The sequence below is a fragment of the Terrapene carolina genome, unplaced genomic scaffold (assembly GCF_002925995.2).
Source record: "Terrapene carolina triunguis isolate 2854851 unplaced genomic scaffold, T_m_triunguis-2.0 Scaffold42, whole genome shotgun sequence".
Taxonomy (NCBI): Eukaryota; Metazoa; Chordata; order Testudines; family Emydidae; genus Terrapene; species Terrapene triunguis.
This window is the reverse complement of record NW_020664393.1, coordinates 65,378,041-65,403,458: the sequence shown is the minus strand read 5'-3', so window position 1 is coordinate 65,403,458 and position 25,418 is coordinate 65,378,041. Positions and strand designations below refer to the sequence as shown.

Below are 25,418 nucleotides of genomic sequence, written 5' to 3'. Positions count from 1 at the left end.
TATGTTTGGTTCCATACTATGTATTGTCTCAGACAACCCTGCCATCTTAGGTCAATAACAGTACTTTAAATTAATTAAATAGAAAAAGCTTAAGCCAACATCTTTAACAGAGAACACTGTTCTTATATAGTCTGGATTTTTTTTGAAATCCTAATTATAAGAACTGCATATTTAAAGACATTCATTGGAAAGCCTTTTATGTTATCAAGACTTTTTCTTTTTAGGTTTCTACGTGGAATGAGCATTCCATGTGTCCTCCTAGGCATGAATGAAGTGGCCTGGCAGGAGACCAGAGGAATGATGCATGCGAACATTGGTCAGGAAGCCAGTGGGGTTGGAATAGGGGTTGCCCCAGCTGGAACAGTAGGTGGAGCAACAGCAGGGCCAGGGCCTGGAACTTCAGGGCCCAGTTCAGGTGGAAACAATCCTCACACCATCCCTACAGCTGCAGTGTCAGGTGCTTTCAATGTCCAGGTACCCCTCAGTGGACGGTCTCAGGATGATGCCACAGTTGGATATTTCTTCCAGAGGCAGGCTGGTGAGCAGCTGAGTGGCTACTCCAGCAAACATCGCTGGCCCACAGGAGATAGCATTCATGTAGATCATTCGGTAGGTAGCTTTTTTTTTTTTTTTCATTCAAAAACTTCTTATGTTTTTTCTTATATCCAAATCTTTCAGAAAGCTATACGTGGGTTAAGCGTGTCTTTCTGTATCAATTATAGCTTCAAAGCATATAGTTTTCCATAATGTAAACCATTCAGTTCTTTGTTTGAGCAGTTAAACATATATCAGTTTAATTATTCTATTGTAATACTTTAAGTGTTCATTAAAAAGTTGTTTGGTTAAAGTAAATAAGCATTACTTTTCAAAGTATGTGTCTAGTTTTTTTCCAGGAACACTAACAAGTATCACTCGTTAGATCTGAAATCAGATGGTAGCCAACTGTTTTAGTTTGATAAAAGACCAAATTATAACAGACCTAATGAAAAGTAACATGGCTCTTGCACACAATCTTACTTGTTACACTTGCAGGTAAAAACTTGTATTATCAACACTATAAACACGTAAGTAGTAGAACTAAACAAGGGGTACCTCTTGTTTAAACTTAACATTATACAATAGGTTACTACCTGATTCTTTTGTAGATAATGAAATGTAGTTACCCACAAAGCTTCAAATAGCAGACACCTACCTCCAAATGTGTAACTGCTACAGCTTTCTAATTTCTCTCGTTAAACATTTACTCTTGAAATTCAGAAAACAAAATGTTCTTTTCTATGAACCTGAGTTCGGCAAGTTAAAAGGTTCACTGGCAATTTCTTTATCTTCCCAAACCCCAGGGTTGTGGGATATGTTCCAAGGAAATGCAGTAAAATGTAGGAAAATGAATAAAACAAAAATTTTTACCAACCTAAAAGTTCGGTTATCTTTATTGTTCTCATCCATTTGCTCTTCTTCTTTACCTTAATTTCTCTTTTCATTTTATTTCTTGGTTTTGTTTTTATTCTCCCTCCTTTCTCTTTCCTGTAATATTAATTGCACAGCAAAACCACTCTTGTCAGTACCTGCTTCTTTGTATTGTATAAAATATTATATTTAATATATTACTAAAATATAAATCAAGTCTCTCGCAATATTCTATTTGCCCACTTGAGGCAAGTAATTATTTTGAATGTGTGATAACATAATAGCTTTTTCCCCATCATCTTTGGCTTTGTGGTAAAGGGTGGGCAACTAGATTGTGTGCCTAGGCTGACTGAATTTTATTACAGTTTTGCAAGGTGATACAGTCTGTGTGTGTGTATTTATGTATTAAGCTATTCTTAAACAAGTAAGAATTGGCATATCTTCTCCCCCATCCGAGGAGCAGAGAGAGATGCAGCTCAGATTAGCTTTGTGTAATAACACTAGTTCTTCAGAGTATTGCCACGCTCATCCAGGAAAGAACGGTAAATGTAAACATTCTATACCTAATGTGTTTTAAAAAGAGCTCCAAAAAACCCCAATTCTTGAAAATATTTTGTTTTATGAATCATAAAGAGCCATAAAGGGGAAGTTTATTTTACTTATTCACTTTTAATTGCTTGGGAGCAGTAATACTTTTCTAACCTATATAACTGAGCAATATCTCCTTTTGTGTTCTGCCATTTTCACTGTTTTCCTTCTTTGATAGTCTAGAAAAATAGGAAATTGCCATGAAAGAACAGATCAGTAGACTTCCCTAGTGCTGTTCTGTATGCCTTAAAAGTTGCAGTGTGTTCTTTGTGGGCCACAATGCACACAGAACAGCTGCTTTTGGGGTGGGTATGTGAAGACAGGAATTACATTCATATTTACCATCTTGTAAAGAGCCAGCACTCAGAGTGAGGTTCCAACAGACCTGGTACATCTAAAAGCTAAAATATGCAGACTTTGAAAGTATTTAATTACCATTCCTTTCTACATGCATAGGTTAGGAAAAATCAGCACGTTTGTGTGAGAGATGAAAGGGGTGGATGTTTTGACATGTTTGGAAAGAAGGACTGCATAGAAATGATGTTAGTAAAAATGACTGAAATCCAAAATGAGGAAATTAAAATCCTTAGGTTCAGTATGGATTACTTAAGCATACTGTAGCTGAGTCACAGAATGTATGAATATGCCTAAATAAAAAAAGAAGCAGGAAGGAAAGAAAATAAGCAGTATGGATAAAAACGGTAAGGTTCAAGTTGCAGAAAGTGGAAACCCAGCTCAAGTGAAGCCAGTAGAAAGGAGCACAAACTATTACAGGTAAAATACAAAATGGAAACTAGCAAACTTGGGAGAAATTTTCATAGAATCATAGAACTGGAAGGGACCTCGAGCGGTCATCTAGTCCAGTCTCCTGCACTTAAGGCAGGACTAAGTATTATCTAGACTAGGGGTTCTCAGACTTTTGTACTGGTGACCTCTTTCACAAAGCAAGCCTCTGAGTGCGTCTCCCCTTATACATTAAAAACACTTTTTAATATATTTAACACCATTATAAATGCTGGAGGCAAAGCGGGGTTTGGAGTGGAGGCCGACAGCTTGCAACCCCCTATGTAATAACCTTGCGACCCCCTGAGGGGTCCTGACCCCCAGTTTGAAAACCCCTAATTTAGACCATCCCTGACAGGTGTTTGTCCAACCTGCTCTTAAAAATCCCCAATGATGGAGATTCCACAACCTTCCTAGGCAATTTATTCCAGTGCTTAACCACTCTGACAGGAAGTTTTTCCTAATGTCCAACCTAAATCACCCTTGCTGCAATTTAAGCCCATTGCTTCTTGTCCTATCTTCGAAAGTTAAGAAGAACAATTTTTCTCCCTCTTCCTTGTAACAATCAATCTTCCCTCATAGGTCATGTTTGCTAGACCTCTAATAATTTTTGTTGCTCTTCTCTGGACTTTCTCCAATTTGTCCTCATCTTTCCTGAAATGTGGCGCCCAGAACTGGACACAATACTCTAGTTATGGCCTAATCAGCATGGAGTAGAGCGGAAGAATTACTTCTTGTCTTGCTTACAATACTCCTGCTAATACATCCCTGAATGATGTTTGCTTTTTTTTTTTTGCAACAGGGTTACACTGTTGACTTATATTTAGCTTGTGATCCACTATGACCCCCAGATCCCTTTCTGCAGTATTCCTTCCTAGGCAGTCATTTCCCATTTTGTATGAGTGCAACTGATTGTTCCTTCCTAAGTGGAGTACTTTGCATTTGTCCTTATTGAATTTCATCCTCTTTTTACTTCAGACCATTTCTCCAGATCATTTTGAATTTTAATCCTATCCTCCAAAGCACTTGCAACCCCTCCCACCTTGGTATCCTCCGCAGACTTTATAAGTGTACTCTCTATGTCATTATCTAAATCATTGATGAAGATACTGAACAGAACCGGACCCAGAACCGATCCCTGCGGGACCCCACTCATTATGCCTTTCCAGCATGACTGTGAACCACTGATAACTACTCTCTGGGAATGATTTTCCAACCAGTTATGCACCCACCTTCTAGTAGCTCCATCTAGGTTGCATTTCCCTAGTTTTTTTTATGAGAAGGTCATGAAAGACAGTATCAAAAGCCTTACTAAAGTCAAGATATACCACATCTGCCACTTCCTCCCTTTCCACAAGGCTTGTTACCCTGTCAAATAAAGCTGTCAGGTTGGTTTGACATTTGTTCTTGACAAATCCATGCTGACTGTTATTTATCACCTTATTATCTTTTAGGTGTTTGCAAATTGATTGCTTAATTATTTGCTCCATTATCTTTCTGGGTACAGAAGTTAAGCTGACTGGTCTGTAATTCCCCGGGCTGTCCTTATTTCCCTTTTTATAGATGGGCACTATATTTGCACTTTTCCAGTCTTCTGGAATGTCTCCTGTCTTCCATGACTTTTCAAAGATAATTGCTAATGGCTCAGATATTTCCTCAGTCAACTTCCTGAGTATTCTAGGATGCATTTCATCAGGCCCTGGTGATATGAAGACATCTAAGTAATTTTTTGACTTGTTCTTTCCTTATTTTAGACTCTGATCCTACCTTATTATCACTGGCATTCACTATCTTAGACGTCCAGTCTAGTCAGACACAAAGCAAATATCAAGAACTTTCTGAATACTAGAAGTAAGAACATTGCAAGAGGACTGGTGAGTTGAGGGACAATTATGGAGATCAAGGACCTTGCAGAAAAGCTAACATTTTCACATCATTCTTCACCCATAGAATATTAGTGGGTCACCCATACTGGACTTACTGATTTTCAGACAATAAAGATAGCATTGTTAGTGACTGAGTCAGAAAAGGAGACACTGGAATAAATTGATTAAAGAGCAACAAGTCACCTTGACTGTATGGTATTTTTCCCATGTATTCTGAATGAATTTGAGAATGAAGTTGCTGAACTGCTAATACAAATATGCAGTCTGTGACTAAAATCAGCTAATATTGCAGAGTACTGGAGGATATCAAATGTACATATCTTTAAAAAACTAAAAAAAAGGCACATGGGCAAATCCTGGGAATTACAGACCTAGTGAAGCTTACTTCAGTAGCAAAAAATTTGATTGTAATTATAATTTTAAAATAGAATTATAAAACAGGTGAGCATGAGACAGTAGGGACAAATCAATCAATACATCTTTTCTAAAGGAAAATTGGTTTTAATTTACTAAAATTCTTTGAGTTTGTCAAACAAATAGTGGATAAAGAACAACTGTAGTTATGCCTCTTTGTCAAAATTCCTTATAAGAGATTACTAAGGAAACTACATCTCACCCCCTGACTACTTAAAAACTTTAGTGGATTGGAAGCAACTCAAAAGTTAGAAATAAATAGTAGGAATAAAGGATCAATTTCTAACATGACAAAAAGTACCCTAGTGTTCCATAGTAGGGCTGATGTTTAATGTACTAAAGATCTGGAAAGCAGTGTGAACAGTGAGGTGGAAAAACTTACAGATGGCATAGTTATTTCAATTAAGACTTGACAAGAGAGGAACTTCAGAGAAGACAGAATAAAGTTAGGTGAATGGGGAGCACAACTGTAGATGAAAATTCCTTGACAAGTGTAAAATAACATGCTTTGGAACAAATAATTTGAATTATATGTATTATTGGGTTCTAAACTAACCATTCTGGCAAAAGACTTTGATATTGTGGTCAGCTCAGTTTTGTAATGGCAGTGAAAAGAAAAGTAAAACGCATTGCATAAAAAACTTTACTGAAAATATTATGCCATTTATATTAGTTGATAGTACACCTTCACTTAGACTTGTGTTAAATTCTGGTTGTGTCATTATAGAAGATCTATTGGACTGTATGGACCACTGGTCTGATCTTGTACAGCAATGTCTGTTTTTCCCAACTCTGAAAAAGACTGTAGAGCAAGAGAGGGTGGGTCAGCAGTGGGGGGAGGACACCTACCCTCTGGCATCATCCCTTCATCAGCTCCACAGGGATTTTTAAGAGTAAATTAGTGGTCACCATTAACTTATATCAATTCTCTATGTTTAGTGGAGAATCCTCTAGGACCTGAGAAGTGAGTGACTCTGTGAAAGTTTAGAGACACATGGTGTCAAGGCTGAATCCCCACTCTGGCACTCCAAGTGCAGGAAGTGGGGGCCCGCAAGGATTTTAAAAAATAATACTTGCCACTCCAGGCTTGTATTAAACTCCCAAGGTTACAGCTTCTCTCTGACCTTGGCTTGGTAAATGCTGCCACCACCCAAATGCAAAAAAGCCCCTTTGAGCCCAGGAGAGAGCACTTGGGAATTCTTCCCTGTGGGGTACCCTCAAGCCCTTTCACCCTCCCCCCTCTGGGGAAGAGCTGAGAAAGAAAACAAAGGAGATTAGCTGTGGCTATCAACTAATCAAACAACATACACAAACTTCTTAGGACACCAAAAATCCAGTCCGGTTCTTAAAAAAAGTAAATGTTATTAAAACAAAAAGAGAGAAAATACATCTGGAACTTGGGCATTTACTAGTTTTTAAAAGAGCAATTCCAAAAATTAAGCACCCAAACTAGCTTTCTCGGGGGGTCAGCTTAAAGGTTACAAGTAAACAAAAGCATCAGAAGTTAGCACAGAGGAGCTCCACAATCCAAAATAAGAAATAAACCTGATAGTGTCTAAACATTCCCTATCCAAATTATTCCTTCTAGGTATGGAAAATACTTTTTCATACCTGGTTCAAACCTTACACAGCATTTCTGCTCCATCCCTGCAGCCCCAAGAACAACCACAGACAAAAGGAAAGTTTTTCCCATTTAAAAAAGTTCTAGCCTTCCCATTGGCTCTTTTGGTCAGGTGCCCACTCCTTTTCTTTTACCTGTGGGCTTGTTAACCCTTTACAGGTAAAGCAAGCAGAGAACAGACACCAAGAGGGATTTTACAGCTAACTGGCTGGCTGGGTGTCCATAAGGGAGTCTCTCTCTCTTTCCCCCCCCCCCCCCCCACTTCAGTTATCACACATGGTCTTTTCAGAAGTCTCAAGATCTTCACAGAGCTTAGACAAAGCAGACATTAGTGAATTTTGGTGGAAGAATGCCAAGGAAATACTTCAGTTACAGTAAAGACTACCAGAAGCCTCAGTATACTTATAATAAATAGTAGTATTGTCAACAAGAGAATGTAAATGATTACACCATTACACAAAGCCTTAGTGAGGTGCCAGTTGGAGTAACCCATCTCATTTTGGGCATCTTACTTCTATTAGAATTTACGAGAAGGTATAGAGAGCAGCAACTACTACATGAATTTATCAAAAGTAGGACAGAGTCTTAGTTATCATGACAGGTTGAAAAGCTTATTTTGTGTACAAGATGGAGGAGAAGTTGCTAGTCATCTATTGCAGTATGTATGTACGTAAAAGGGATCACAAAAACTTCAATAAGACTTTGTTTCAACTATACAAGTATGGGGAAACACATGCATTATTAGAAATTGAAATATTAGCAACAATAGAATCAGCAGTTTAGATTACATACGTTGAAGCACTTTCTTAGACAAAAATATTTGGAATTCTTTACACCAAGAATAAACGGACAATCGTGATATCTTGGGTTTTAAATAATATTGCATGCTTAAATATGGATTTTTCTTGCACAGCATGTTTGAGCTAACACATTTGCCAAATTTGAGATTGGGAAGGAATTTTCTCACACTGAACTGTACAGGAGTTTCACCTTCTTTTGGAGCATTGAGTTGGAATTAGCCATTTAGCTCAGGTGAATATTTCCCACATAATCAGTTTCCTGTAGTTTCAGTGGGAGGAGAACTTTATAGTCATTTGTTCTTCCAATTGTATAGATGCCTTACTTAAAAAAATGTTCTTGGGGAATCTAGCTAAGAATTTTAAGAACTGATTTTTAATTACATTTTTTGTTAGGTTAATGATAGGTTTCATTACATTCAAAATATTTTACTTGCCTTTTGACAGGGTGGATTTTATAGAAATCAAATTGATTTCAATCACTAGTCAAGAAGACTCGATTCAATCATGGATTTCTACATAAAAGTGCATTCTTGTTGGTTGTTATAACCTTAATACATATTCTTCACAACTCAGAGATAGATGTAGGTTTCATTTTTAGAAGGTACGCACTACACATTTTTAAAGTGATTTATTCTGAAAACTTTTCAGATTAGTTTTACAGCTATTTCAGAAAATGAATGGTTGTTTGGTTATTTCATTTACCAAAGATAATTAAAACAGATAGTTCACCTCCCAATTACTTCATAAATTTCTCCAATTCAGAAGGTTAATCATTAATATTTGGAGGATTTTCTTGCCATGCTATATTAGGAGGAGAACATCACCAGACAGACATTTAAATTGTTTTATTTAACTAAAACTACGTTATATATTCTGGATTTTTTTCTTCAACAACAAACATATAATATTTTAACAAAACAAGCATATGAATTTTTGAATTTAGTTAAATATTCAAGTTTTTTTTAAATCAGGTTTGTTTTTGTTAAAATTGTTTTTAACTAAAAAGTTAAATGAAATATTTAAAAAACAAAAATTAAATCGACCATGTCAGCCAGGTCAACATGAGAACCACTTAAAATATTGGTTACTGCAGCTAACTCAGTCGTCTTCACCTTCATTTTCCTGTTTGTTCATAATCTGGAAAAGAAAAACAAGCTTTCCTGCTTTTTCAATTTGGAATGAATTAGTCCAAAGGAAGAAAATATTCTTTCTACACTGGCAGAAGAAGCTACTGCTGTTAAAAGTGAGACTATCACTTTTATAGTCTCTGAATCCAAGTGCTTAAGTGACTTCCACCAGTTCACTGGTGTGACTTTCTTAAAACATCATTAGCAAACATATATTTCTTGAATGGTTCACCCTTAGTTCCAAAGTTTATTATAGTTGGCATTATGGAGGGATGATTGCTGGATGTCCATGTCATAGCCGACTCCTCTTCTTCAGCAGTTAAGGTTTGACCCTGGTACTGAATATTTGCAAAAAAATGAGCTGGAGATAGTGCTTGTCCCATTGTCTGTTATTTCTCACCTCTCTATATTATTTATTTAAAAACATTTTTGCTGTTAACAAGCATGTTATCTCTGGAGACACAAATCCACAGTTTGAAAACTGCAAAACTATGCATCTCTGATAGTATCTTCTAGACTGAGCACTGAGTCTCATTGAGTAGCTAGAAAGATTAACCTAAATTATCTATACAGAAGCCCCTGGAACCCCACAAGATTGGGTCCCTAATTCATGAACTATTGGAACTCGTTTACAAAACTTTTCTAAAACATTACATGAATATATATTCTCGTACTATAGAATTGGAATTTATAATCCCTATTCCATGATAAGATAGTTTTGATTAAGATACTTTATATCTTAAAACTATCTTCAGATACGTTTTTTCCTCAAAAGGCATTTTATCAAAAAATCCGATTTAAATAAAAAATCACTGATTTTTTTTTTTTATCCACCTGAGGGCAATACATGCTAGCCTTAACCACTTCACTTCAAGTAATAACTAAAATTAGACATCGATATTACTTGTAAAACATTTTTAAATACAGTAAAAAAAGACAATCAGATTGAGTTTCACTTGCTTAATGTGATGGGTAGGCCTGCCTGCCCGTTGTTCATGATCTTGTTCCAATCTGGATCACAAGATGAACGCGCTACCCACATGTCAAGTGCATTGTTGAGTTGGTTTTTTTCTTTTGTTTTTGTTTTAATATTCTTTGAAAACACTTATCCAAAACAATGACAAATGTAATGACTTGTGACGTGTTTTGAATGTGCTATCACAGGTGAATTGTAGTAGCTCTTTTTCTTGTTCAGGTATCAAGTTTTGTTCCATTATTGACTCAGATTTTCGAAAGCAAAAGAATTTTTCACCCAATTCTTTTCCTTCAAATTTTCAAACCTATCTGCAGGGAAGTAGCGACTAAAATTGTCAGAGCAGCGAGATGTAACTGTATGACACTTTTTTCATTTCATTCACTTTTTCTTCATTGATGCTGTTCTGCTCAGCGTGTTGTAACAGTGTTGGTAATATGTAGTAGCTCGGATGATTACTTTTCAGTTGTGCTTGCCACAGTGCTAAAGACTTTTAGAATGTTTGTATCTGTTCAGTGTCTAAACAAATCATTGCCTCTTCCTTGTAACTTCGAATTCAGTTTTTTTAAAATTGAAAAAAGTCAGCTAGAGATGACAACTTTATTAACCGACTGTCATCGTCAAACAAATTTGCCATGTTAGACTGTTTCAGGAATCTGAGTCACATTTTTCTGGTAGAGGAGTTTGTACACCCTTGTAAGCACCCTGCCCCATGACAGTCACCGTTCTTCGGTGTGAAACAGTAAATGAGTATGCTCCGCTCCTATTTTTGAGCATAATGTTTAAAATGCCTGCTCTTCAGGAAGCTTCCTTTAATTAAATTAACAATTTTCACTACTTCCTTTACTACTACCATAATATCAGGGAAATACTCTTGGATGCCAAAGCTTTGTGGTCAATGAAACAGTGATTCCAAACATCATTACCAGCTGCCTCTGATATTTTTTTTCACAACTCTGTTTCTACCTGTCCTATTTGCTGCACCATCACTTGTAATTCCTTTGCAATTAGCCCAGTCCAATTTGTATTTTCCAACTATGGAGTCATGCAGTGCTTTGAATATCTGTGCTCCTGTTGTATTTGTTGGTAAAGTCAGACAGCACAGCAAATCGTCCATAAAGTCGTTTTCCACAATTTGAAATATCAGTACTCCCATCAAGTTGAATGGTAAAATCCCCAGCTGACTATAACTGCAAACATTACCGGTGATGATTTTATATTTTCTGCCAGGTCATTGATACAAATGTTAAATAGCATAGGGCCAAGAACCAATCCCGGTGGACCCTGCTAGAAAATACACCTGCTTGATGATGATTCCACATTTACAGTTAGTCAGTTTTTAATCCATATAATGTGTGTCATGATAACTTTGCACTGTTCTAATTTTTAATCAAAATGTCATGCAGTGCTGAATGAGATGCCTGATGGAAGACTAAGTATATTAGCTATTACCTTAATCAAATACTATTTTACGCACATGAGCATTTGTCAAAGATAATTTTTCTTAATCATCACCTCAGTCACATCAGCCGTCTCTCTTTGCATTCCTCCACTGGCTCATCCTTCACCACATCATACACAAACTACTTGTTTTTTCTTTCAAAGCCCTTCATGACCTATCCCTGCTCTACTTATCATCTTTTAAATACCAGGAAGGTCTTGATCCCTGTCTCTTCTCTGCCATTGATTCTAGCCTTTGTTGCCAATTTGTTAAATTTGCAGACAATCATCTTGGTGGTTTCTCACATGTCATTCCTCATGCCTGGGAGGCATGCACACATCTGCAAAGCCACCTCACTGTCCTTAAAACTGTCCTCTGCCATGTTTCCTACAAAAACATTTGTCAGGTGTGCTTTGACCAGTGCTTTTCATGCTGATTACTAGTCTAATTGTTATCTTGTGCTTCCTGGCCTGTTTGTTGTATTCAGTGGTTATCACCTCTCAAACTTAGACTATAGGCTCTTTGGGACAGGAACCATTTCTTTATGTGCTTATGTAGTGCCTAGTAATTTTCAGTCACTGTTACTTTTTCATTGTATGAAAATATACTAATCAAGAATCTGGAACACTCAGCTGTGTCATATGGAAGAACTAGATTTAATTTTCTGGATTAAATTCAGTCTAGCACAGTTCCCATTAAAAACAATGGAGAAAAGGGGCCCAGAAATTTGTCCATGAACGGTTCTAGAGAGCCTTGGTGAGCATGGTTGCAGTAGACCAGGGGTAGGCAACCTATGGCTCGTGTGCTGAAGGCGGCACGCGAGCTGATTTTCAGTGGCACTCACACTGCCCGGGTCCTGGCCACTGGTCCAGGGGGCTCTACATTTTAATTTAATTGAAGCTTCTTAAAAATTTTTAAACCCTTATTTACTTTACATTCGACAATAGTTTAGTTATATATTATAGACTTATAGAACAAGACCTAAAAACGTTAAAATGTATTATTGGCACGTGAAACCTTAAATTAGAGTGACTAAATGAAGACTCAGCACACCACTTCTGAAAGGTTGCCGACCCCTGCAGTAGACTGAAGAAAGTTGAAGCCAGATTAAAAAGTATCAAAGACAGCATTGGATGAGGGGAATGCAAGGCAATGGTTTTAAATAGCATTGATCATAGAGATGAAGGGAAGGAGGAAGATGGAGCATAATTGGAAAGACAAATGGGTTTGAGGGATTAAATGATTTTTTGAGAATAATGGGGAATCTGCTACCTAAAATTCTAATTAGAAATTAAATTAATTGTTTTAGGGTCATCTCTTTACCATTTTAGATAACTTTTAAAATTCTAAGATTAATTTTTTTGATGGTTCTTGTATAGGCAAATGTTCTCTTTAATGCAGAGCTATTGCACTGTGGCCCAATTCTACAGTTTATTCATGTTGACTAGTACCTTTACTAATTTTCTTGAATCCAGGGTGCCTCAATGTAAAAGTTGCAGAATTTGCCCTGGAGCCTTCCATTCTACAATTGTTTTATTAGTTAATACTAATCATTAATGACTTCTTTTTTTCTACAGATGAACTTTAATTTCTTCTATTTGAATTCTAAGCTACCTATTTATTTTCAACAACTTGTTTAACACCAGTAAAGTTTTCACTGTTTAGTCTAGAAGTCATAATTTCTTCCACTTTCTTTGAAGAACTGTGCCAATAAGGGACTAATGTCCAAGGCTAAGCTGTTTTTTCCTGTTTTGGTAGTCAAAACTTATTGAAGTTAAAAAAAAAAAAAAAAAAGTGTTTTCTTTCGCAGCTGCCTATTCAGACATAGCAAGAATACAATTCCTACAATCTTCCAGATAACTTTAAACAAGTACATTGTCCAAAGAGTACTCCCTTGGAGGATAAAATAAATCGGTAATAGTAATTCCTTTTAAACATTGTCTTCACCTTTGCCATAGATAAAAGTAAAAAAAACCCCACACCGCACTATACCATTGACATTTTTTTCCAAATAAGATAGTCGGGAATGCTGACTAAAGAGTGCTGCAGTAAAAAGCTCTCTGGTTCTACTCAAGCTTTTCTTTAGATGGTAAAAACTTGAAGGACCAAAGGTAAAACTTGAATTTTGAAACATATGCAGGTGAATTTTGAGAATTTTTTCACCTGCTCACTGGCATCTTGACTTCCGTCATACAAAAGTAAAGTTTACTATGGTCCAATAAAATGCCTCTTGAATATGTAACTGTTTAGTGGTATTCTGAGCTTCCATCCCTGAGAGAGGAGTCTAGAAATTGTGAATTAATGTGCTGGGTCAGATGAAAAAATATTTTCAGTCACTGCTTGGAGAGGGCGATGATTCAGCAGCTCCTGCAAAGAGCTGTACTTACTGGCCAAAAGTGTCTGACCAGGTTCACTACAGGTGTTATGATCTGGCTAATTAGGGGACATAAAGCTGAAAGCCCTGGTTAAGAGCTGCTTAATAAGAAAAGGAGTAGCCCCATAGTTTGGTGTTCTATCTCCCTAGTTCTTGGTAGCCATATCATTTAAAAGCTGTTGGCAGAGATTATGATTGGGAGTCTTTGCCCCATTCTGGGTCAGAGTAATAGCATGGAGGCCATAGAGATATGGTAAAATGTCTGAGAGAAGGAAAGAGTTCTCAACCTTTTTCATGCTTGGGCCCTCCTCCCATATAACCAGAATGTAGTGGGGACCTGCCTTTCCTTTAGCTGTATGGGAAAGGTATAGAGGTTGCATCCAGTCCCCATGGTGCCTGTTCTTGACCCCCAGGTTAAAGAGCTTTTGTGGTAAATGCATATGTTTAATGTAGGTGACCAAAATCTTCCAGTGGACTGTTGAATAATGTAGCTGGTCTTCCCTTTGTGCATATGTATGTGTATATATTGAAATATGATCATAAATAAAAAATATATTTATGATCATATTTAAATGCTTCACAGATTCAGTGGGTGTTGTAAAGCCTTAATTCTTGAGCTGACTTGACTGGAACTAACGGTCATTGGAAACACACTAGCATTCTGGTTTGGATTTTTAATTGAATAAATGTATCTTCAGTAGCGTAAAACATTGTTTTGTGTAATGGAATAGTTTGGTGCTGCAAAATTCTTTGCCCACTTCCCCCCATGAGGATTTTTTTAAGAACACTTAAATATAATTTGTTTTGTTTTGTTCACGGATAGACTTCTGATGGCTATCTGATCTTCCGGGCAGTGACTGCCTCTTACTATGTGTGTGTTTTTTGTTTGTTTGTACTAAGCACTGTAAAAAAACAATGAGGGCGCAATCTTTATTTGGGCCTCTAGAGGCTACTGTAATACAAATAACAAAGAGGGAAGAAGAGGCATGCATTGGTATTGCTGGGAGACTGAGGTGAAATTGGGATATACTGATCATGAATTAAGAGCTAATAAATCACGAGTTAACTTGAAGTAGAATAATGAAAACTAGGTCTCAAAAGAGACACAGTGAATTACTTTCTCAAATATATATGGTTTTAAATCCTTTTGTAAGTCTCCATTCGGTATTAAAATGATCAAGCAGACAAAACTGTCTATTATAGCACAGTACTCTGTCATGGTGAGTAGCAAAAATTGGCACTTTATTTCTGTATTACTTCCAAGCCCACAGTGTCTAAGACAATACGTCTCATTATTCTGTTTTGACTCGTGGCCTATTTGTGGCAAGATGCTAACTGACTAACTTAACTAGAGTAGCTGTGTCAGTCCCAGGATATTAGGGAGGCAAGATGGGTGAGGTAATATCATTCTCACCAGCAGAAGTTTGTCTAGTAAGAGACAAGCTTTCGTGTGCTGTGTCAGCCATGCTGTCTCTCTCTAACTTAACTAGAGGCAGATTGTGTGATGTGCAGTATCTTAAAGCTAGAGAAAATTGTGTGTGTTTTGGATAGTTCTCTTAAGTGGGCACTATCGACTTTGAAATGACATTTCTGTTTAAATAGTTTTTACATATATTTTCCCAGTTTTTCTGTATATATACAGCAGTAGGGGAGAGAACTGTTCATTTAAAAAAGTGTGTGTGTAGTTGTAAAATCATGAAAACTGGCAGGAGGACTCTGGCAGGGGGAGTACATGGAAACTACTTCAAATTCATTTTTATTTATAAACTGGAAAGAAAATATTTGACCAGCTTTTCAGTTGACTGTGTCTCAAAACCAGAGTTTTGGTGAGGGGGAAAGGAGGAACTTCTGCTTGCCCCATGGTAAATTACATTGGTGTTATGTAGTGAGTTCTGCCCTGTTAATTTTCTTCAGAATAAGCAGCAGTCCTTCGATCATTGCTTCAAACAGAGGTATCTGGTAAGCATCATGGTGATGAGAAAAATAACATTTTTGTAATCTGTTTTCAGAGTAAAACCACACTTTGCTAAATCACTTTGGTTCTAGAGCTGTGAAAAAGGCTGTCTGGAATACAAGAACTATTTGTTGTAAATCTAAATAAAAAATGAATGTATTATCAGTATTAGCAAAATAAATTTTTGAACCTTCACTGAAAATGTGACTTGCCTTATGGCTGTGTACAAATAAATGTGGATCATTCACAGTATGCATTTAAATAAGTCTTTCTGGAGCATATATGCATTTTATCTCGGTGTAAATCAGGACCCAGTTATTAAAACTCTTGAATAGAGAGAAAGCTGACTGTTTAACAGTATTAGCATGTGTTACCAAGAGGAAATCCTCATATCTTAAGGAACATACAGCCCAGTTTTGTAAATAACTGTCCTTGCATCAACAGTGACATTCTTCTTCTTTTTCAGAAGCTCCCAATACAAAAGGTTCTAGAAAATTTTTTGTCTATTTTTTTGTAATTTGGTAAAAATATAGCCAAAACTGTAGTATCAAAAAGGTGTCATGTTTTCATTTTACAAAACTCAGTGGCATTTACCATCTCTGACCTTGTTTGACCCTTTTCTTCACTTTCCTTTGTAGATGTTTGAAATAAATGATTCCTAACCAAATAAGATGGAAAGTTGAAAAACCTGCTAGGTTATGTGGACGAAAGCGTTAGGATATATGTCTAGTCATTTTTCAATACTACTGAGACCTTTGAAATTAAGAAAATGTAATGTGATCGTTTAAAACCATATTTTACAGCAATTTGCATGGAAGAGCTATATATTATAGGCAAGGATGGTAATTGCTTTAGTGAAATTTGGCAGGAGGGTGACCTCTGTGTCAAGGGTATACCTTTTGCGACCCTTGTGAAAATCTTCCCAAATCTGGCCAAGTTATAAGCCTTTGCAAAATTGTTTTGCACATGCTCAGTAGATTTCTTTGATATTTGAATCTAAGATTCTGTCCTCACTAAGCATGCTCCCTGCAGCCAATGGCTACAAGGGAGAAACCAAAATTTCCATCTTAAGTGCTGCTCCAGCTGTTGTGAGAAGGTTCCGGGCACTGAAGTTGAGAGCAGGGAGCCTGTCTCCTGTACTGTCTCTAACCCCTCTTGCTGGTACCGAGGCACCATGGAAGAGGAAGGTATCTGTTTTGAAAGCAGGGGCGGGGGGGAGTGAGGATGGAAAGGAGCAGATTGGGACATGGTGTAGTGAGATTGGGACTGGTTGAGCAAGAGGACTGTGACTTGGGATGAGGAGGCTGGGACTGGTTGAGTTGGGGGTAAGAGGGCAGGTTACAAAGTGACTGATAGAGGATGACAGCCTACTATTTTGCTATGTGAACTGGCGCCAGAGTGGGAGAAGACACACACATTTTGCCAGGGTGTTTCACAGACTGGGACTGGCTGGGCAAGGAGAACGGGTCTGGCACAGAGAGCCAGGGGAGGGAGACAGGACAGGGACAGATTGGAGGGGATAGGACAGGAAGGGTCAAACTTGGAGGGGGAGACAAGTAGAAGTTTGTGCCTACTAGAGCACACTCCTAGAGCCTGGAATGAAACCCAAGATTCCTGAGCCCTGGTCTACACTACAAACTCACGTCTGTATAACTGTGTGCTCAGAGGAAAATAGAGGATGACAATCTGCTATTTAGGGCTGTTACTTTGTAAGCTCAAATGCCAGAGGTCTGTATGGTCGATCTGAAGGTTCCAACTCTGCTGATGATCTGTGTAGGTGTCAGTATAATGCCACATGATGGAATTCCTTTTTCTTCAGTTGACTTTAAGAAACCTAGGAACTTGCACACAACTATATTAAAACAATATTATTAAGGTTGCAAAGTCAAGCACTCAAAATTAAGAAATGCCATAATTAAGGTTGCCTGTGCACCCTGAAATCAGCACCCTTGTGTGTATGCGTTATGATTGTTTTTATTTACATGATCACTTACTGTTTTTTCCCCACAAGATTCCTGCCTTATTCATCAGGATGGACCTGCTGTGGGATGAGTCATGGTTGTATAGTGAAGGAGATTATGACCCAGGGATCATTTGTTGCTGAAGTTGGAAAGTTTGTAGTGCATAGATAAGGGATTGCAGGAAGAGAGAAGATGGTTGAGGGAGTTGAATGCTGCCCTTGACAGTTGGATTCTATGCCACGCAGTTCTTATGTGATTCTTGGCAAGTCACTTAAGCCACACTTTCCGTAGGTGGTCACTAATTGTGTGTTCCTCCTTTTCTGGATGACTGACTTGATATGCTGGGGTCTGTTATGCAGAAGTGCTGCAAGCTGAAGTCAGTGGAAGCTGTGATTTGAACATATAAGTGTTCTGTAATTAATGCTAAGTCTGAAAAATCATGTTTTAGTCATCTCATATTGGGCACCCAAAAGTAGTGGAAATTTTTGACCTTAATTTCTCTGTGCCTTAGTTACCCATTTGTAAAATGAGGATCTCATCACCCTGTCACCTCACAGAGCTGTTGTGAAAATTAAATTAATGTTTGTGAAGCACTCAGATTCTGTAGTGATGAGTGCTGTAGAAAAGCCCATGAGGGCATTAATAATTCTGTTTGAAAGCAGGGTTTGAATAGTGTGCTGTAAATAAAATGTGGGGCCCCCAATAAGTAATGAGAAGAAAAAATATTGAATATCTTGTTCACTATGTGAGCACAGTTCCTATCTGTGCCCTGAATGAGGCAGGGGTCCTGTGGAAAAAATAACATGTGATGATGTAATTTAAAACTGTATCATAATGCATACAGTACACGTGAGGGCTGAATTAAGATTAATTCTGGTATTTTCTGACTTGAGTGCTTGACTTTGTAACCTTAATAATGTTCTTTTAGCATAGGTTTGGGTTTTTTTGGTTTAATATTTGTTATAAGTGACTTGCAGCATGTGCATTTGAGATTGTAAGTGTACACCTTGAAGTCTGTTTTTGAGTTTATAAATGGATTGTCTGAGTTCTGTCTCTGCAGGTGACTCAGTCTCATCCACTCAGATTAAAGAGGCAATCCAAGATATTTCATAAGAACTGCTTTTGTGCCATGATCTGACTGTGACTGATGCAAATCCATTAATTATGTGTGTGTTGCTCAACTGGAAAGAAACAAAATGATTACATTTGTTTTTTTGTAGTTTGCCAGTTGTAACCTGTATTCTTCTGAGTAAGTACAACAGGAAAGGGCAGGTCCTGTAACTTTGTGAACTGTTCAATATATGCAGTTAGAATGCTTGTCTTTCTCGTGTTTGCAAATTATTTTTGGGAAATAACCTAACTATTGGAAATCTCAGTATTTAACTATGTAAATTAAAATTTTGTTAGTATTGTATGGTTTTTCTGACTTATAGAATAGATATGAAATTGCAATTTATTGCTAGATGCTTCACATTAATGAACTTTTCTTCACAGCCAAAAGTGTCCAAATTATTGCCATGTTTAATCTGCACTATTACTATGGACAGTTAGGAAAACCCTAGTTCAGAAAGCATTTAAGATGGAGGGGTTACCATAAAATAATAAGAGGACCATATTTAGTGATGTAGGTATCAACTGTACCCACCTAAAGCACTGTAATACACGCAACAAATGTTTTCTCTTGATAATGATCTATTCTGGGGGAGAGACACTCTAAACTCTAGGCTTTGCAAGTAAAAAGGTTTATGGTTTTACTTTTTAAAGTTTCAGGTTTTAAGGGGAAGTGAAAGGTTTCTCTGCATTAGTGTCTGAGTGAGAGATGGATTATTTAAAAAAAAAAAAGTGCTTCCGGCTAAAAACAGCCATGATAATTCCAATGATTAGTTTTGTTGGGGTATTATATAAATTACCGACACAAATTTAGTTTTTATGCTTGGATTGCTAAAAATAAATCAGGTGCCTAATATGACCCCGTAGTGTTGGTCTGTTGTCCTTTTAGCTGTTGTATAGTTTTTGTCATCAGGAATACCATCACATAGCTTTTATCCTGTGACCTAAACTAGGGAAATCTTAATTAGGATAACTCTGTCACGCCACTTAGAGGAAAAATCTTGTAATTGAGATTTCAAAGGTAACAACATTTTCTACAACATTTCATTGATGGTTTTGGGCTCTATATTTGTGTGTGTAGTTTTTTGGGGGGTGTGTGTTTTTGTTTTGATCAAAATGAAGACATATTAGGGAAAACAGGGGAAATAAGTGAAATTTTAAATGTTTTCACTTATCGCAGGACAACTCCACATGTGTTTAAAAAAGAAATAAAAACAAATATAAATATATATATCTCCTAGAACTGGAAGGGACCCTGAAAGGTCATCGAGTCCAGCCCCCTGCCTTCACTAGCAGGACCAAGTACTGATTTTGCCCCAAATCCCTAAGGATTGAACTCACAACCCTGGGTTTAGAAGGCCAATGCTCAAACCACTGAGCTATTTCTCCCCCTATCAAATTTGAAATGAATAGGAAGGACAATTCAAAGGCTACCCCCCAAATTAAAAAAGCTGCTACTGTTCCTACTGAAGTTCAGTTATCCCTTCATCAAAAACAGAATTTCTAGCACATTATGAATACAAACTGGGATTTGTAAGAAAAATTATACTCCTTGGGCTACATACATGACTTCAGGTGGGGAACGATGCCTTTGGGATTTAGTATTAAGCTTTGTAATCCAATTCTTGTGACTTTTAAATTCAGAGTAGTCATTTTCTACTATAAATCTCAATTCCAGTTATTAACGTACTATATTGGAAATTTAGACAGGACTCTTTGAAAGCAATCATCTTGTGATTGTGTTTAGTGATGCAAGTGTCACTCACAAGTAACACATAACTCTGAGAGATTTGTATAGATAATCAGTTGCCCTATTTACAGAGATGTGATCGTGACAATATAGGTGAAGTTGATTTTCCATATCACAAAATGATTTTTTTAAGTGGCCTAGTAATGATATTAAAAAAGGTTCCTTTACTTTGGTAGTTACTCTTTGTTAGCTACGTATCAAAGCTGTGAAATCAGATTTTTGTATATACTCTAGTCAAATATGCAGTTTTTTGCTCCACTAAGAGGCAGTTTGATTTTAGATAATATACTGAGAGACAACCATGATGGAAGGCAGTGTGCTATGAGTACAAATATTGTAGCAAGTAGGTTTCTATCTATACAAATGATAACAGGGATATCCATAGTAGGTCAGACTGGTGGTCCATTGAGCCTAGTTTTCTGTCCCAACAGTGGCCAATAACATATTTAGAAGAAAGTTCCAGAAAATCTGTAACAGGCGTTTGTTGGTTAACCTGCCCCAGTGGGAAGTTTCCTCTTACCCCTTTATAATTAAGTTAGCGTATGCCCTGAAGTGAGAGGGCTTATGTATCTTCCAAAACTCATCTGTTTTAGTCCATTGTGACCCAAGTGAATCTTGTTAACCATATAAATGTCTGTTCCTTTTCAAATCCATGTGTGGGGAAAATATTTCTTCTTACCTGTTTTGGATTTGCCACCTTTTATTTTCATCAGCTATTCCCTTGTAATTGTGAAATGAAATTTACATTCTACTTTGTCTGTACTATTCATTATTTTGTATACTCTTATGTTCTCTCTTATTCATCTCCTCTAAGGTAAACAATCCCAGTCTTTTCAATCTCTTTTCATATGGGAGTTTAGTCATTCTTGTTTCCCATCACTAAACTTCTAATTTTGCTATATCATTTCTGAGCTATACTTTGTAATGGTGTCATCACAACTAAACATATATTTCTGATGAGGATATATCATTGATTTATATAATGGCAGAATTTCTGTAGTATTCTCAATCCTGTTGTGTATCCATCCTGACATTTTGCTTCCTGCTCTTTGAGCAGAGGTCTCCATTGAACTGCTCACAGTGATGGGCAGGCCTAATTTCTGAGTTGATGTAATTAATTTAGAACTCAGTAAAGTTTCTGAGTAGCTCAGAAATTCCCTTCAGTGTGCATTGCTTTGAATATATCAGCATTGAATTTCATCTGCCATCATATTGCTCGGTCTCCTGGCTTGGTTTGTCTCTTGGCTGTCAGTCTTCTCTGGTCTTGACCTAAATAAATTTGTCATCTGTAAACTTCGCCACCTCACTGCTCATATCTTTTTCCAGGTTATTAATAAATATATTTGACACCGGTTCTTGTATGGAACCTTGTGGCACCCCACGTTTAGTAAAAAATTAACTGTCCATTCCTGCATTTTGTGTCTTTTAGCCAGTTTTTGATAAACAACAATACTGCTTAGTTTCTTCAGTTGCCTCTTGTGAGGGACTTTGTCAGAAGCCTCATGAAAATATAAATAAATTGTTTGTTCTCCTTTATCCATTGTTTTATTAACACATTCAAAACATTCTAATTAGGGAGGTATGAGTTTCCTTTGCAGAAGCCATTCTGGTTGAACCCTATCATGTCATGGTCTCGTAGTTGTTCTGTAATATTTTTAATACTTCCATACCGGGTAAATGGAATAAAGTTACTGGTCTGTATTTCTCTGAGTCATTCTTAGTGCCTTTTTTAAGGTAAGTACACATTTGCTATTGTCCAATCCTTGGATATGGCACAGAATATGCCAGAATGTTGTGGATAAGGCATCAAGAAAGGGGGGAGGTTAAAAGATGGAGTGAGATAAAGTAGGACCAGTGAAGTTGGTAGCTAAGGGTACATCTACACAGCAATTTAAAAAAAACCTGTTGTACCAAGTCTCAGAGCCCATGTCAGCTGACTTAGGCTTGCGGGGCTCGGGCCGCAGGGCTATACAATTCCAGTGTAAATGTTTGGGGTCTCCGAGCCCGAATGTTTACCCTGAAATTTTATAGCCCTGCAAGCCTGAGTCAGCTGACCCGGGCCAGTCGTGGCCATGCCACAGGCTTTTATTGCAGTTTAGACATACACTAAGGGGGATTGGGGTAAGGGAGAGGTTGGAAGTGAAAAGTAAAAAGGCAGGTGTAATGGAGACTGATTGTGTTTTTGTATGATGAACTGAATTGATTATTCTAAAAATTGCTTACCAAGTTCATGACCAAATAAAGGTACCTCTTGAAACTGTTAATACTTAAAAATTGGAGCTGGAACGCCTAACAAAGTCTGTAAGTGAGTGGACATATAGATTGTTGATTTCATGTGCATCTACATGATAGGTATTTAAAATATGGTGTGTTTGTGTTTCTGATGTCTTTTTGTTTGTTTGTTTTTTCTATTTCAGTGGGTGGGATGAAATGTTGGTAACCTCAGATAATGCTGTAGGGTAATAATACGAGTTATCTTTTTGTGACAGTTTAAGATCAGTTAGGTCAATACTTAATCCATCTCTATTCCTCAATCAAAGATGTTACAACAGACCAAAAGGCAAAGCTCTAACCTAATATCTTTTAACGAACTTTCTAAGGTAGGGATCTATCTTCAGTGAGTAAATAGGACTTAGATAAAAAACCTTTACATTCACCTTTATCAGTACCAGAATTCAGGGATACTTTCTTGCATTGGTTAGTGAAATTAACACAGTACAGGTGTGCAGTCTTTAGACACTTGTGCAATAGTGATATGCAGTAGCAGGGGGGGAAAACATACCTTGAAAGAGTTTTGATCAGAAAGTCAAGGAAGACATTACAACACTTTTAATTTACACTTGAATATATTTTAAAACTAAAGTGGATATATTCTGTTTTGTTTGCTTATTTTATCCTACATGGATTTATTTTATTGTCAAAAATTTATACATACCTGTCTGGGGAATGTGTCATAGGTACTTAGTCTCAACTTTGTGTATATTTTGTTTTTATTGGAGTATTTACCTGCTTCTGACATTTGGAATGAGTTATCTATATTAAATATCAGGACTAGTGCTAGCACCTAATGCCAAAACATTTGGATGATGGAAGAGAATAGTCAACAAAATGATTTTAGGGGGAAAAGATAAACGAAAGGCAAATGTGTTCAACCAGAAACAGGGCCTTTCCAGCTACAGAAAAGATTCTCTGTTTCCAGAAGTGCTAGTTGAGTTGTCAGGGTGGCCTGCACAAAGGTGAGAAGATGCAAAGCAAGGAACCCTTGCTTTGAAAATGTTGCTCTCCCCCCCCCCTTTTGTGTGGGAGTTTGTCCTACTTAGACTTCTAAAATGAACTACAGCTCATTTTTTACATTTCAAACAGCTGGATCTTTTGATTTTCCAAATTATTGACCTCTAAACTAATTAACTAAATGTGACATTAATTAAAGAGAGACTTCGCTGTGGGCTTAACAGCACAAGTTTACTTAACGCTATTCCCTGTGCTATAATAAATGTTTGTGCAAAACAATGGCTGTCTACAGTATGAGCTGTTGGTGTGATTTCCCCTGCTTGTGTACAGGTACTTGCGCTAGCTCTCATCCAGCTAGTGGAAATATAAATACTGCAGTGTTGCCACGGTAGCATGGGTAGCAGCAGTAGAGGCACAGCTGAGCCATGCAGAGTATAAAGCTGCCTAAACCTGTGGGTATGTACTCCACACAGCTTAGTGGCCTTCGCTGCCACTACGCTTGCTACTGGGGCAACACTTCCAATTATATTCACGCTGGTTCGATGAGAGCTAGTGGGAGTGCGTACACAAGCAGGGGAATCACATTCCTGACTCTTATTGTAGATTTAGCCTAAGTAGTAACTGAAAATTGACACAGTAGTTTTGAACTCAACTGAAAACTTTGAAAAGTGCTTGGGGAAATAAGTTAGTCAAAGGCAAAATAATTAAGAGAAGGCACCCTTTTCTCAGTAGTTCATAAATTATTACAAATGATGGGGAAATATATATCGAACAAAGTATTTGACAGTGTTTTTAAATTGTAAAGAAATAAAAAAACTCTGTACTGAAAGATCTTTTAATTAGGTTGCACCAAAGGAATAAGGCATTTTTAATTAATTAGATAAATGTTACTTCTGGATCAGAGGAACCAAGCAGGAGACTCTCTTTTTGTTCTGGGTTTGTACAGTGTCTGTTATAATAGAGTCCTGGTCTATGATTAGGGCTCCTAGGTACTATGGTAGTACAAGTAATAAGCAATGCTAGTCAGAACTTCTTGACTGCTTATGTGATTCCAGCCAATATATTTTTCTTTTGGTTCTGTAGATTTCCTTAATAAATGCTTGAATTCAGTGAAGAAGTAGGAAAATTTTGGTAGGCAATACCCAAGAAAATCCAGTATAATAGAGATTAGAGAATGCAGATCTTTTAAAACATCAATGTTACCTGCAATGCTGTGGCAGTGTTTTGTGTACTACTGTTTCTGATGAAGGCATGTGTCCTGAAGGAGACACAAATGAAGGCTCCACTCTTCTGGTAACAGTACAGTCTTGGAATAGCATTACTAACAGTAACAGTAATAATCTTTCAAATTTCATGCTTATGAGAATGGAACATGGGCAAAATAAAGTTCAGAGCAATGTATAGGATTGATCTACAACTATAGAGACCTCCAGCTCCTCAGTTTTGTTTGTTAAAGCATTTGTTAAGTGTAACCTATGTATTTAGTTACATTGTTACCCTTTCGCTCTTTTTGTAGGTCTCTGTGGGACTATAATTGAGGTATTTTTAATGTTGAAAACTGGGTAGGCATGGCAATGTACATTTAATCTTTTGCAGCAAAATAAAAAATACAATAAAATGTTAATGACTTATAAATGTGGCTAATTGTTAGACAGTGACTTACACAACATTTGTGTTGAATGAATGTAGATTAACAAGAATTTACTACAAATTGTTTGAAAAGTGCTAATTGAACAAAACCATGTTCTTGGAGATGAAATTGTGTATATATCAAGTTTTTTTTTCTTTAAATATTAAATTGCAAAGTACTAGTGAAGTGGCTCACAGTATTATCTATCTACCTATCTATCCATTGTTTCCTATGAATATCTGTGCAGGTAAATTCAGTCATTAGAAATTTAGATTATCCAAATTCAGAAGCGTCTTCCAAAACTGAAATTTTGCAATTTCATTCTTTCCCCAAAAATCTTCTTCCACACACAAGGATTTTTCATCGCT

General features: G+C 37.0%; 1 protein-coding gene across 4 annotated transcripts in view; it reads left to right on the top strand.

Annotated features, from left to right (window-relative positions):
* Positions 1 to 25,418, top strand: part of PUM2 (pumilio RNA binding family member 2) — a 106,495-nt gene that overhangs the window by 5,999 nt on the left and 75,078 nt on the right. For 2 of the 4 annotated variants that reach the window (XM_026655673.2, XM_026655660.2), the window contains exon 2: positions 225 to 609. In XM_026655673.2, coding sequence (XP_026511458.1) covers positions 225 to 609 — 385 coding nt within the window. Of the gene's footprint in view, positions 1 to 222; positions 610 to 25,418 lie in introns of those variants that run through there. The other 2 variants (XM_026655665.2, XM_026655654.2) reach the window with 2 other exon arrangements.